Consider the following 14270-nt stretch of genomic DNA (forward strand, 5'->3'; position numbering starts at 1 on the left):
TAAAAATAAGCGGGCATTGAGATTTTGGATAACGCCAAATATTAACAATCTTTGCCCCTGAAAACAATAAAAAGAAAAACAATTTATTCCGATGATTGAGGAAATTTTATATTTGGAGGAATGTTACTAGCAATGAGGCCGACAGGCTCTTCTGAGAGATACAGAGTCGCTTTTGACTGTCGCATCTGTCGCATTCGCGCCACCCTTCCCCACTACTGATTAATGAAACCAAAAAAATCGATTTATCTATATGTCGCTCCCACGCAAAACAGCGACTGGCATTACTGCCAGCAACCAAGCTTCGCCTTTCAATTTCCCTAAAACCTGATAAAGTTTTCATGCTCATCCGCTTACAAATGATGCACCTAGGCACTTGCTCCAAGCATGGAGCCACGTTACGCTGGTTCTCTGATCCTCCAGTTCGGCATTTCCTCAAGGGCTTGCAGCAGACTTCTAGTCGTCTGAATCTGGTTGGGGACTTGACACGGCAAATCAATTGCTCGCGACACGACTAAATCTTTTGGATACACGAAAATATGGTTGGTGTGTTCTGCCCTTGAAGCCTTAGGCATTAATGTAGAGATATACTGATAGACACGACCATAGAAATAGACGCAAATGCAGAGCTGGCGATTAATGGATCGGTTGCCAGAAGGTTTAAGTGATGGTGGAAAGGGACTAGGGCAGGCATTCATTACAACAGGCAATTTTTAAGGTTGTTGCACAAGCTGCATGCTAGTGCTGCATACAACCGTCGAGCACACTACGCCGCAGAAACAAAGCTTTGTTATAGCCGTTTCTAGTAGAGTAAAAAGGTATATTGTATTCCTTAACGTCTTAGTCTCGGGAACTATACGAGCGAGAATGTTGGATCAACTTTCCAGAGCAGCCACAGCCACATAAATCACACGATCAGCGACAGCAAGTTTGAGCCGATTATATAAAAAAAAAAGTTGGGCTGGACTTTATTTCTTCCTTTTTGGCAATACCAATCTACACTCCGGGGCTTAGCAACAACTACTTATTTTAAAATGAACAGAGAACGATAATGTAGTAAAAGGTGCGTGGCCGTCGAGACACCTAACAATAGCCGTGCAGTTAACTAGTTAAGTCCGAATGTCAATGAATCAGATATTTTCCATTTCCTCTGCTATACCAAATTAATCTTACTGTGAATATGGATTCATCTACGAGTATGTTGCTTTAATTTAATACAACGACTGTTTAAAACCTATTTCATTTATTAGTGTTTTTTCCTTCCAACTTTTATTATATAAAAGTAGTCAGTCGAAAATATAATATGAAATGCAGTTTGGTATCAAGCTTGGAAATAAAACTATAGGTATTTATATTTATGTTGGTCCAATTCTTGTAGAAAAGACAAATCATTTAAATAACGCTATACTGGTAACGCTATAGTATCATATAAACATCCTATTACTCTGTTATGCACTGGGAAATAAATTTTCTACTAGCATCTGGTGGCTAATGTTTGTTTTTACGTAAGCCTTAATCAATTCAAAATTAATTAGGGAATGGAAATTGATTAAATTTAATATTACAAAAAACTTGTAAGACTAAGTCTAGAAGTGGACATTCTACTCCGACATTCCTGAATGATTTCTATTCTGACTCTGTGGGTTTGGCATTCCCAAGCATTGAGGAATATAAAACATAATGCCTAAAAGCAGGCACTGGTTTCTAAGCTGACTTACTTGACTGCGTCCAGTAATCAAGATGAATTAAGGTCCTATCCATATCGTTCTATATAGGCTATTGAAAATAAATATCAACATTAGATATGAAATAAATAAAAAACCAAAATTAATGATCTGAAATTAAAAAAAATATTTATATTTAGGAACTTAAAAGCCGAATTAAATATGTACATAGAAGATAAATGAGGAAGAATGTTACCTACTTGCAAAAATTAAAAAAGCACGAAATCCTAGTATTTGCCTTCACCAGTTAAAGCAAAAAGTTGAATATACTTGTATTTTTTATTTAAAGCGATTCTTTTACTATTTTTTGCTATTTTGAATTCGAATTTAAAAGAGTTCAAGGGACCCCTTAATAGGAATACAATGATAGCTTGATCTAGTCTCACACAATTGCATTTAGTAGAAGATAATGAAATCATATTTAAGTGATGGCTGTTTCTATGCGCAACAAAGTTTTAAGATTATAAGCTATCGATATCAGATACCTTGATCTACAACATTATCAGGAACTTTTTCGTATTTTAAAGGCGATATTAGTGTGACTATGTACTTTGCTTTGAATATCACTTTCAAAATAAACCTTTAGCTGTTATTTTAAATATTTACATTTTAGAAAAAGAATCTAGTCAATTTTAAGGGTTTCCACGAAATATGAATGGATATAATGATCAAGATATCGTTGCGTCCAACAAGAGAAGCTGCAATTTAACCATGCGTTCGAAGGCACCACTCGGAAAGGATCGACTTCATAGCGATCTTGACTCAGAAGGCCACTTAGTCCGCCGTGTTATGACAAAATATGAGTGCAAGCTCGAGGACGAAGTGGAGCAGCTGCAAGAGGCGCTTTTCAAAATCTCTTCTCACTATGCCAAAGTTCAGTTTGGACTGCGCCAAGTAATTTCGGCATCATCGTGGGAGAGAGACTTCCTGCTTAAGGACCTGGAAAGATTGACAGCTCAGGGACTGGATGGAACTGACCACAGACATGGGGAAACCCTCTCTACCGCAACTAATGTTCGCGCAAAACAAATCAATATACTCGGCGAGCTAAGAGGACATATCGACGACTTGGTCGAAGAAACTGGTTGCCTTCAGGAAGCAGGTCTATAAAGACATGTGAGAATTCCATGAACAAAGCTACATATTGTCACGTTAGTGAGCAATCCGAAAGCAATAACCAAGATCATAGAAATTATCAAAAACATGAAAAAATGTTTAGAAACTTACGAATTTTGTTCATTTCTGTTTTTCACATAATAAACAGGATATATATTTTAACTTAAATTTTTTTCTTTACCCTTTATTTTTATGTTAACTATTGTCATATCAAGTTACGTTATATCAAGTTTTAGTTTGGCAAATACTACCAATCATTTTTTAATGAAATTAATTAATAATATTCCAAACGTATTTTAATGCCGCCTCCGTATGTAGTCATGCTATCTATAGCACCCACAAAACGCGGATAACTAAAACGCAAAAATCTCGGGTACTATTAGCGCTAGACAGTTGGGATTAAGTGTAAGATTTCACAGCACCTAAGGGTGGTCAGGGACATTCTGCCATATCCCACAACTATTGTCATATCAAGTTACGTTATATCAATCGCAAAAATCTCGGGTACTATTAGCGCTAGACAGTTGGGATTAAGTGTAAGATTTCACAGCACCTAAGGGTGGTCAAGGACATTCTGCCATATCCCACAAGCCACGAGAAACAGTGGCTTTCATAATATTAAAATTTAATTTTTGACATTTGACAAATTTTTTCCTAATCAGAATTTTATTATTATTTCAAAATATATTAAAAAACGTAAGTTATAATGTCTCACAAGGTAAGAAAAGTCACATGCATTTTTCCTGCATGGGGTGGTAAAATTTTTCACTGCGTAAATTTTGCTAATGAATTTATTATTTTAAAATTGGATAACGCAGTTTTGTTATATGTAACTAGAGTTATTCTCAGTATGTAAATGTTGTTGTGGCCGTATAGTGGTAGTAGGCGGAAGATCATTTTTTTTTCGCGGGGCTCCCTTTGCTTTACGTGCAAGTGACCACCTCCCGCCCAACCGACCGAGGAGCGGAGCCGTCTGACGTACGGCTCGAAACACGGGAATAGATCCGAGTGAATTATTATAGTTACGAAGAAAAGTTAGTTTTGTGCTGAATAGAGTAGTAACGAAACTTTTAACGTGCTAAGAAAAGAGCTAGAGCCAATTTTAAAATGGGTATTGTAGCTCATACATAGTAATTATGCTTTGTGATTTCATTTCGGTGTGACAAAACCATTTCAGAGCAATCTTCAGCTTTTTATTGCTCTCCCTTAGAGCCCGAACGTAGTCAAAGACAGAAGCAAAAAACAAGAGGAAACTATATCCCATTACTGTTTTACACAATTTTAAAATATTCATTTTGCTTATGGAAATTCCCAAACCGCCACCTATTGTTGGAGAAAGCATATTGATTAACTGATGTGAGCCCATGTGATGCCTTATAACCTAAATTTCTTCATAAATAGCGAAATAATGTTGCGATTTAAAAAAAATCTTTGGTAAAACGAAGACATACACTATAATATTATAAACGCCACAGTTTTCCTGCGGTTTGTCGGCGTTAGAGTGAACGTGGCCGGATGAAAACTAGGGGCAAGTTGCAGTAGCATTTCTTAAAAACGTATTCTAAAGCACAACTTTTTTTTGTTTTTCGGCGTTAGAGTGGGCGTGGCTTGATCGGAAACAATTCGCAATTCGCAAAAACTACATGTTTAATCCGAACTATCTAGTACCTACAGTTACCGAGATATCAGCTTTTCTAGAAAATACGCTTGGTGGGCGTAAGAGGTGGTGTGGCCGGATAATGGTACCACCATAAGATTCCCTGGAATCTATGGATTATACATACTAAATTTCAACCTTCTAGCTTTAATAGTTTCTGAGATTTCAAAGATTTTAGTTTTTCGTTATTTGTGGGCGTTTGAGTGGGCGTCGCAGGATGAATAAACTTGCCTATAAACTGCGTATGAACCTAAAGAATCTTCATGCTTAATCTCAACTTTGTATCTCTTATAGTTTTTGAAATCTCATCGTTTATACGGACGGGCGGACGGACAGACGGACATGGACATTTAATAAATATTTCTTCCTTCTTACTTGAAAGGAGCATCGAAATTGTTTCCTGCTTGTAGAATCTAGACTGGACGTGACTTCCACTAACTTTTATAAAATATAATTAATTTCGACTATAACAGGGGACATTATACAAAGCCATATAAATCTTTTCAGTCCAGTAAAAGCAAATTTCTTCTTACCAAGCCTATTTTACCTTTCTTTTCCAATTTTAAAATGGATCATTTTTGGAAAATGTTGTCTATTGTAAAATTAGTTTTTGCAGAAAATAACAAATGGAAACTCGGCAGTCGAGTATCGCAACTGTCAAAGTATATATGTATAAAGATATAAGTGCCAAGGGACTAGAATAGTTGGAGTGTACGAATACGAAAATTTATAATATTATGCTTGAGTCGATTTAGAAAAGTAAATGTTTTGCATACAACTTTCTCTAAGTATCTCCCGCCAAACTTCGGCATTTCAAATATATAAGTGTTCAAGGGCCCTGATATTCCTGACATTTTGTTGAATGAAGTACTTATTTCTTTGGTCAATATCTTTCGACATATAAATAATTTTACCTAATATTAGGTAAAATATAATAATATAAATAAGCCAATCTAATTGTTTAGCCTCGACAGCCGACGATGGTCATTGAACCCAACTCCGGAAACTACATAGTCGAAATCCCAGGCAGCATCCCTTAAGCGGCAATAAAACACGGCTAACAATGAATTCATTCAGCCATCACTGAATGGAAAACCAGTTTTATGCTGATTTGTGGCCAAGGCAGATTTCTGCGCATGCGCGGCGCTATTTTTTCGGGCCTTGAGGGTTTGTTATCTGGTTTGGCCAAATCTGTTGATAAGGGTTGTTTACATTTAGGTATAGCTATGCCTCAGTCTGCCTGGGGTACCCTGAATTTCTTATGATATTCAAGTTTCATTAATGGCGGCGTAGCAGGGCTACCCAGACCCGATTTGGTCCAGTTCGCCTCAGCATGCCCACATCTGCGAAACCTGGGCCGTTCCAGTGTGCGAAGATCTCAGGCTGTGCCGCATGCGGTGTTCTTGTCTTTTGTTGGCTGCTTATATTATATGACGCCTTCTGTATCAATGACACGGCATCTCTGAAATTCACGTAAACAGGGTTTTACAGAGATGAATGAATATCATCTGGTCCTATGATTAAGGTTTCCGCGGGCAAATCAGGATAGCATGTTAAATATAATTTAAAATTAATTAATTAAAATAGAGATTACTAACTACGTTTTCTACCATATATATGGTATTTTATTGAATAACAAAAATAATTACAATTGTCGTTCGTATGGTTTCTAAAAAATTATAAATATATATTTCGTTGTAAAACTAACAGTAATATGATGGCTGGTTCACTATAGAAAAATAGTGAAATAGATATATTCAATTCTTAACTCTTCAATTTAAAAAGAAGAAGATATTAAAGGTGATCAGCGATCTGATTCTGATAGAATAATAGTTTCATGTGATGAGACGTTAGCGTCAGTGTGATTTACAGTTGATCGCTTAAAACAATATTAACATTTGAAATTTAATTACACTAAATTCCTATTTTACCTATTTTCTTTGTTTTCGTCTTTGTGTTGTCTTTTTATTCAGTTTTGTTCTTTGTAGTAAATGAGAGCGAAAAAATGGTATAATCTCTTTATAAAACCATTCTTATTTGTTTGATCTTTTTGGTATGGCACCGATTTGGCATTGGCAATTAAGTTAACATTTCTTATGGCAAGGGAAGTTGAAACGAATGTCAATAAATGCATCCGTTATGAGTGCTTTGAGCAGCTGCATTAATCTATAATGAGCTTTTTTTTTGATAATATAACTTCATATCTCTCATATCGTCTATTTGGTGGACCCATCGTTCTGCTGAACTTGAACCAGCAACAGAAGAATGCGGTTCATTAGATTGTCTGCTTCCGAGTCCTCCATGCTGTTAAGCTTAGCAGAAATAAAGCCGCAAAACTTAGAATTAAGAACCTCACGCACAGTTTGTGGCGGCGGCAGATCAAGCCCTCCAGTGGCAGATGAACCCTGCTGCTGCCGAAGATGACGGTGCTGCTGCAACATCTGCTCCTCATAGTCGTCGTCATCGATGACAGCATCGCCATCGCCATTACCATCATCCAGGGTGTCCTGATCGGCTATGCGGCGACGCTTGCGCAAAGAGGTTATTTCGTCCACGCCAGCATTGGTGCTCCCACGTGAGTTCGAGTCAAGGATCAGAGGATATGGAAAGTCAGCATCAATGGCATCCAACTCTTCAACAACGTCGTCATCTCCACTTCGAATCGAGCTGGCGTCCATGTCATCGTAGCTGTTCTGCAGGTGTTGGCGCTCGTTGCGTGTTGAGCTCACCCGGCTGTCGTTGTGAGCCGGGTGTTGATGAGCGGGCAGTGGAAGTGGTCCACCGCCAGAGCTACTGCCACTGCTACTACTTCCAGCTCCACCGCCCTCAGTAAGCTCTAGCTCGGGTTTCACGTAGTAATCGCAGTAGTAGTCATCGCCGCTGACATTCAACGAGGAGCACTTTGAGAGATTTAACACTGCGGCGGACTCGCTGAAGGACGAAGAAAGCTTCAGGGCCACCGCTTTTCCGGCTGCTCCCAGGCTGTTATTGTTGTTATTGTTGTTGTTGCTTATATGGGCATAAGCGTTCAGGCTGAGATCGGTTGCATGCGATGCGCCCCTGAAATATTTATAAACAAAGAAGGAAGCGTTACATTGGTATATCTATCAATTAAAAATAATCACTAATCGCTGAACGACTATTCAACATATTAGCCGCTAATATTAAAGTAAGAATATAATAATAAAAAAGTGGTTTTTGTTTTCTTTTTAATAAAAACAGAAGGACTCTATAGTAGACTGCCGCGACTACCATATACCCTTAACATTGTTAGCCAAATTCAAAATATTTATCTTAGAAGAAATTGGCAAGGTGTACAATTTTATTATTGCCATCTCTTACTAGAAGTATAGAAACGATCTACAACTATAATGCCTTCTATTTTACTTTATACTCAAACGACTCCTAATTGGCACATATACCTTAAAATCAGATGATACTAGCGTTTACAGATAAAGCCGATGCCCAGTCTATGCCTATAAAACTAAGAAACCTTCTAATCATTAAAAAAAATTTTAAACATAGCGGTAGTATTTGGCTATAGTACAACTTAGACATAATTTATAAGTTATACAAGTGGGTACATATGTGCCTTGAGACCATTTCAAAAGTCATATTTACAGCATAAAAACTTGTCAAATTTTTCACATTTTTAAGACCTCAAAAAAATCCAAACGACATTTCAACGCTATAATGAATGAATTTATAAATATAGGGAAAATAACTAGAAATTATTTTAATGTCCCAAGCTAGCAGTCTGGTTTCCTGTCTCAGCCCGCGTCTCAAGTTTCAAAAACATTTTCCCAGGCAATGCAGCTGCTTTTGCCGGGTGCTCGAAAACGCTGAACGTTTCTATTTTAGGCCTTCCCCAACTCTTGAGGCTTTTGCCAAATGCTGCGATCTGGGGGAGTTCTCTGAGTTCCTTTGAGTTCTGAGGAGTTCCCTGCCCGGTTGCAAGGTTGCTTATCACAAAAAAGAGCCGCAGGTAGTTGACAATTAAAAAATTTGAAAGTTGATACATGGTACACGACCAAAACCTCGCAGGACTAATCGCACCGGTACACATTTTCACATGTTCGACAATCGGGGCCGGCTATATTTGCTTGGGACTTTTAAGGTCTTGACTCTATTTTGGTTTGGTTTCTTTTCGGGTTTTGAAACGTTTGGCTTATCAATGTTTGCTTCCGCTCAGTCGCAGGTCCAATCCATTTATTCTAGTTTGTGGCGTATTTTGCTAGGTTTTTGAGCCTTGCGGTTTCTTATCTTAGATCTTATTAACTTGCACTTTAAAACCATTCAAAAAATCCATTTTTTTTATATAATGAATCATATTAAATTTTGTATACTGTCAGGTTTTAAGGACATCACAGCTTATAATAACCATCCTTAAAATATAAATCAACTGTAAACAGAGCCTTTTATAAACAAAAGTCTCACGATCCCGGGAACCAAAGGGCAAAAACAGACTAAATCCCACTATCCTTCCGTTACGTATTAGCTTAAGCATTCTAAGACAAAAAATAGCTGGACAGTGATTTCGGGACGTGGTTCGAGATTCATATGATGGGCATGACTGAGAGACAAACAATTTTAGTAATTTCGCAGCTCATTTGCTTATTAAATCATAAGTTTGACTCAGCCAGAGCTCGCCAGAACATTCATATCAATGTGGACACGAGTGTGTGAGTAGAAGAGATCCAGATCAAGAGAGGACTGAGCACAGAGTGAATGTGGGCATGGGCATGGGCATGGATCTGGGAGAGGGATCCAGACCTCGTTACCGGATCGGAGCAACCCCTTGGCCGGGACCGATCTGTCTGGCTAATGGCCGTGGGCATATTTTTTAACCCTGGTCGAAGCCAGTGCGAGCGATTCGTTCAATTGCTTACCCATACACCGATCCATATACACATATGCTCTGTATATATGTATGTATAGTCTGAGCCTCACATATTTTTCCCTCACCATCACCAACCCCTTTCTCGCTCGCGAGAAACTAACTTGGTCCACTCGCAATCCGTATTCTTCAGTACTGATTGTCATTTTCGTAGTGCTCTCATTAATTTAACGCTCTCTCGCCGCCTTCACATAGTCCCGAACCCCTCCCGCAGCACTTTTCATTGGGCTTGCGCCTGCAGCTTCCCTCAATTTATTTTTGGTTCAAGTAGGAACAAGTCTGCGCCGTTGTATAATTTTCACTCTTGCCGAGATCTGTTTTATGGCTATGGCTGGGGCTTTAGCTGCGGCTATAGCTCCAGCTCAAGCGCTGTTCGAATGGCCGGGCCCGTTAAGCTGTCTGTTATCAGCTCAAAATAATAAAAATTTAAATATATACACACACCATGGATGAGTGTGCGCGGGCATGGGTCGGGCCGTCGACTGCTTGTTGCCCATGTGGGTACAGTCAATTGAAAGGAAATGGCCTTATTTCATATAAATATGTACATAAAGTACAACACACATACACCCATACCCGCAGCTCGAGCACGGCTCCATATGAGCCAGAACATTGGACGGGGCAGACTCTTGACTGAGACCATTTGCGAGTCTCTGGCCCGGTCATTCCTTTGTTCGGGTTGGTTTTTTCCACATTACCGCTCCTTAGTGTATACCCATGCATGCTGTATTCGCTATTCTTTTTCCCCGGCAGATGTTTTCTCAGATACAAAACTGAGATTTGTTCGCCTGGATGGGAGTTTATGCAAGACCACAGGGCTAAGGAATAAGTGTTGTGTATGGAGGCTTAAAAGGAAATTATCTGTGACGCACGGAAATTTTAGATTTGGCATAAGTAGGTCAACTGCATTTTAATGTTTAAGGCTTGTCTGGTATATGGAATATTCTATTATGAAAATACCAATTTTAAAATTATCGGTTCAATTAAATTTGGTATGTGATGTATTGTAATTTTACAATAATGCTGGGATGTTTACAAAGGAAAGTGTTTATATTATTGCTTTATGGTATTAATTATTTTATCCTTTCACAATTTCGCGTGTATTTTTAAGAACTTATTAGCTCTAAGTAATGACTCACATGGTCATATCTACACTGAAGACTTTTATAGTGAACTTAAAAAGAAGTGGCTACTCCCATGAAATGATAAGCTTCTTGGAATTACCCTGCACTAATTTTTGATCGAGTCTGGCTAAGCTAGGTTCACGTTACTTATCAGAGAAGCAACTGAATTATTAGGGGGAAATGACAATTTTCAATCTATGAGGGCCCTTTCAACTTACATACATATATACAGGAGCGGTAGAAGGGAGGTTAGTCATATAGGGAGTGGGCCTGCTAGGCTCAAATTCGCAGCTCTCAGTTCAGCATGAATCAAGCCAAGTCTGACACACTAATAAAACAACAAAGAACGATACAAAACTGAAAGCCGTTATTCACAACGAGAGTTGCACTTTGACCCTCGCTCATGACTCGATATATTGGCCATGGCTTATCGATATCACTGAAATTCAAGTCAACGAATAGAATTTTGGTGCAAGTAACATTGACAATTTAAAACAATACGATTTACCGATATAAAAAAATTGAAATAATATACTTAAGAAGAAAACTAGATTGCCTCTGACGTATTAGATTTTTGTTTTTAAAGCCACTTTAATACAAAGGATGATATTTGTTTGTCATTAGAAAAAAAACAGATATGTATAATACAGATATAAAAAACTTAAAAACTTTCAACAAAATTTAAATGTTTTTTTTTTTAGATGTTGTTTCTTTTACATAGAAAAATTTAAAAGTCCCAAAAAAAAGAGACGCGGGTTTCATCACTAGTTTTCGGCTGGTCGATTCTGGTTTAATTAAAATATAACAAAATATAAAAACTGAAATCTATGAAGAAGTATTCGTCTCTTTAAAAGGAAGCCAAACTAAAATTCCTTTAATTCCTTTAGAGGTCTTCTAGTTCTAAACTAGAGTGATATTAGCTTTATCTTTTGAAGACAGTCAGCGGCATAACCAAGCCAATATTATTCGAGATCAACATCACCATGCACAGTGATATATAGAAAAGTGTCGTAAACCTAACAAATTAAAAATTCAGAAGATATATGTATACATATACATACTTTGAATTTGACTGTAGCACTTTATCGCTCTAAATGTGTCCGTTTTGCACTTACTTTCTCTCTCTGATGACGTCGCGCAGGAAGTCCATTGCCTCGTACAGGCTCCATTTGGGCTTAAAGCCGTTCCCCATAAGCTTGACGTGGGCCAATTCACGGCGATAGGATTCCCGCAGCGACTTAAAGGCCCGTGCTACGCGTCGGCCAGGAGCGTTGAACTCGTGACCTATGTGCTCCCAGGCCCGATTCTTCTCCTCCTCGGCGCCCTTAAAGTTGGGCAGTCGTGAGTCCCAGAGAATTGGATTGTCGTGGACCATTTGGATGAGCTTCAGCTTGTCGGAGGCGTTGCGGCGCACCACTGTCGAATATAGACATGAATGCATACACATATGTACATATGTATGTATAAAAGTTAAGAATTGTGGAATTGTCTCTACTTGTTTAGACTCCTAAAGAACTCGATTAAATAGACATAACTTAAAAAAACATTTTTTAAAAATGGTTGCCATATTAAACATTAAACAATTCATTATTTTTTCAGACCACTTTTACGGCACATATACAGTAAAACTTCTATAAATCGAAATTTTCTAGATTTAAGATTAATAAGTTGATTGAGCAACGAAAAGTTAAAATTAATTTTTCTGATAGTGATTTATGAACGATCAATGCACTTCGTCTTAAAAAAATTAGTGATATTGAGTGTTTACTGTGGGTAATAAATCTGGGTACACACGTTTCTTGATCTTCTGCGAGGGCATGACAGTGGCGGCGGAAAGGGGGTGGGGTTCCCCCTTAGGCTTCATGTCAAGGGCGATAGCCGCTGCGGCGGCACTCATGTCCTGCAGCGATTGGGTGGCGGTGGGCGAACAGCCACTCACGGGGGCCATCAGAATATGCTAGAGGATTTGGATCTGCAAGCTTGTGTTGGTACGGTTCTCACAGTACTCACAGTTTTAGGACGCGATCGCGAGCGGCTCGAAACAGGGCTGCTACCCTCTCACGACCAAGTTTAAACGGCAACTAAAAACCAAGACCAGAAAATAACAACCACCGCGGCGAGCGGGCTGCGCTGCCCCGCAGTCGACGTCAAGCCGGCGCAGTTGCCAGCAAGCCCGCATTTCAGAGCCAGAAAATCACGCGCGCTCGACATGAGAGCCAGCGCTCTAAACTCTCTCCCGCTCTTCAGTTGTGGCTTGCTGCCTCCGTTCCCGTTATCTGCGCCGGCGTCGCAGCCCCTCTACTAGCTGATCAAGCCATGTAGGTCTAAAGCGCTCTCTTGGCGCACAAGAGAGCGCGATTGGACTCTCCAAGTGGAAAACGCCGTTTAATCGCAATCACAATCGCAAGCCACGCCATGGAAAGTAAAAGCGAGCGAAAAGCAGAGACACACGCACACAAACAAACAACCGTGCGCAGCAAACAGAAAATGTGTGTAATCCAAAAATCCGTTGACGCGTTCGGCTTCGGTTTTTAGCGGACGAACACTATACATGTATAGTGTATGTATACTACATGTTTTCGATTGCCCTTCTTGGTGGCTGTTTACGGAATACCCTGCACTTTTAGCTTATCAGCTGTGGTTGGAATCTGAGGATTTCAGCCCAAATTGTGAAAAATTAACCTCTACCCCAACAATTCCCGCAGAACTCAAAAAAATTCTCAGAGGGAAATCTATTTATGTACATATGTAAGTATGTATGTATATGTATATGTTAAGTTCCTGCTGTCGAATTTCGATAACTCAATCTTAAGCTAGTCGCCAGAAAATTAGGATGCATGTTCTACATGCATACATGTGTATGTATGTATGTATGTATGTACACATGCATATAGAATACGTGTGCATAATTCCTATTTTTAAACAGTTTACATTTTTTAAACTACCTATGGCTGAATTATTTTATACATATGTACATACAAATGTTCATACTTTTTTTTTAAATATTTCTTAAAACAATTTTTTCTAAATATTGCGAGAATTTTTGTGCAAAAAACTATGAATTTATTTATAAATACATAAACATGAATATATCAAGCTTAAAAAATGGTTTTTGGCGAATATACATACATACATATACAGTGCCTTGCAGTTAGCTAAAAAAAGTTTGAGTCGTTATTCCCGCTACACTAAAAAAATTTGTTGTTGTTTCAAAGCTGTCCTGATCCAGAAAGTATGCATATGTACAAAATATTAGCTGTTAAATTACAAATAATAAGTTAAGTAGAATCTGCTGCACGAAATAAGCACGAAAAGGCTGAATATTTTGTTTTTGTTATATAAGTTTGTTTTATAAGTTTTTTGTTTCTATGATTATGAAAATCGTTTTAGTTTAATAAACATGCTAATATTCCCTATTAAAAAACTGGGTTTACATTTTTTTAAATATCTTTTTTAGTTTTTTAGTAACTGCACGAAATAAACTGCGAGCCACTGAATGTGCCTAAGTTGCTTAGCGCTACACTCCAACTTCACCTTGCTAGGAGTTTTTAAAATAGAACGTGTGATTCATGTAATTATGCCCGGAGATTTCTGAGGGCTAAAATGGATAAAGTTTATACATATGTACATCCATATGTTGAAATGTACATACATATGTATATGTATATATGTATAGCTAAACATATGTATAAGTATTTATTTACATCGAAAAACATAGGAGGAACGACTAATATACGAATGGTCCGATCATAACA

At 38.2% G+C, this 14270-nt stretch overlaps 2 protein-coding genes across 4 annotated transcripts; one reads left to right on the top strand and one right to left on the bottom strand.

Annotated features, from left to right (window-relative positions):
- The first annotated feature begins 2308 nt into the window (after positions 1-2308).
- Positions 2309-2987, top strand: LOC108116747 (RUN domain-containing protein 1). The gene has a single exon (XM_017228766.2). It carries the CDS (start codon positions 2373-2375, stop codon positions 2829-2831), a length of 459 nt encoding a protein of 152 aa, XP_017084255.1. The 5' UTR covers positions 2309-2372; the 3' UTR covers positions 2832-2987.
- Positions 2988-6092: 3105 nt separating this feature from the next.
- LOC108116783 lies at positions 6093-12605 on the bottom strand. Of its 3 annotated transcripts, XM_017228829.2 has the most exons (4): positions 12526-12605; positions 12310-12487; positions 11631-11931; positions 6093-7554 (listed from the first exon to the last, which is right to left on the bottom strand). In XM_017228829.2, exons 2-4 carry the CDS (start codon positions 12461-12463, stop codon positions 6711-6713), a joined length of 1299 nt encoding a protein of 432 aa, XP_017084318.1. In that variant the 5' UTR covers positions 12464-12487; positions 12526-12605; the 3' UTR covers positions 6093-6710. The 3 variants fall into 3 exon arrangements, with proteins under 3 accessions (XP_017084318.1, XP_017084317.1, XP_017084319.1); XM_017228828.2 differs by having other exon boundaries at positions 12310-12600; XM_017228830.2 differs by lacking the exon at positions 12310-12487 and having other exon boundaries at positions 12526-12564.
- Between the last annotated feature and the right edge of the window lie 1665 nt (positions 12606-14270).

This window comes from Drosophila eugracilis, unplaced genomic scaffold, assembly GCF_018153835.1.
Source record: "Drosophila eugracilis isolate 14026-0451.02 unplaced genomic scaffold, ASM1815383v1 contig_2154, whole genome shotgun sequence".
NCBI lineage: Eukaryota > Metazoa > Arthropoda > Insecta > Diptera > Drosophilidae > Drosophila > Drosophila eugracilis.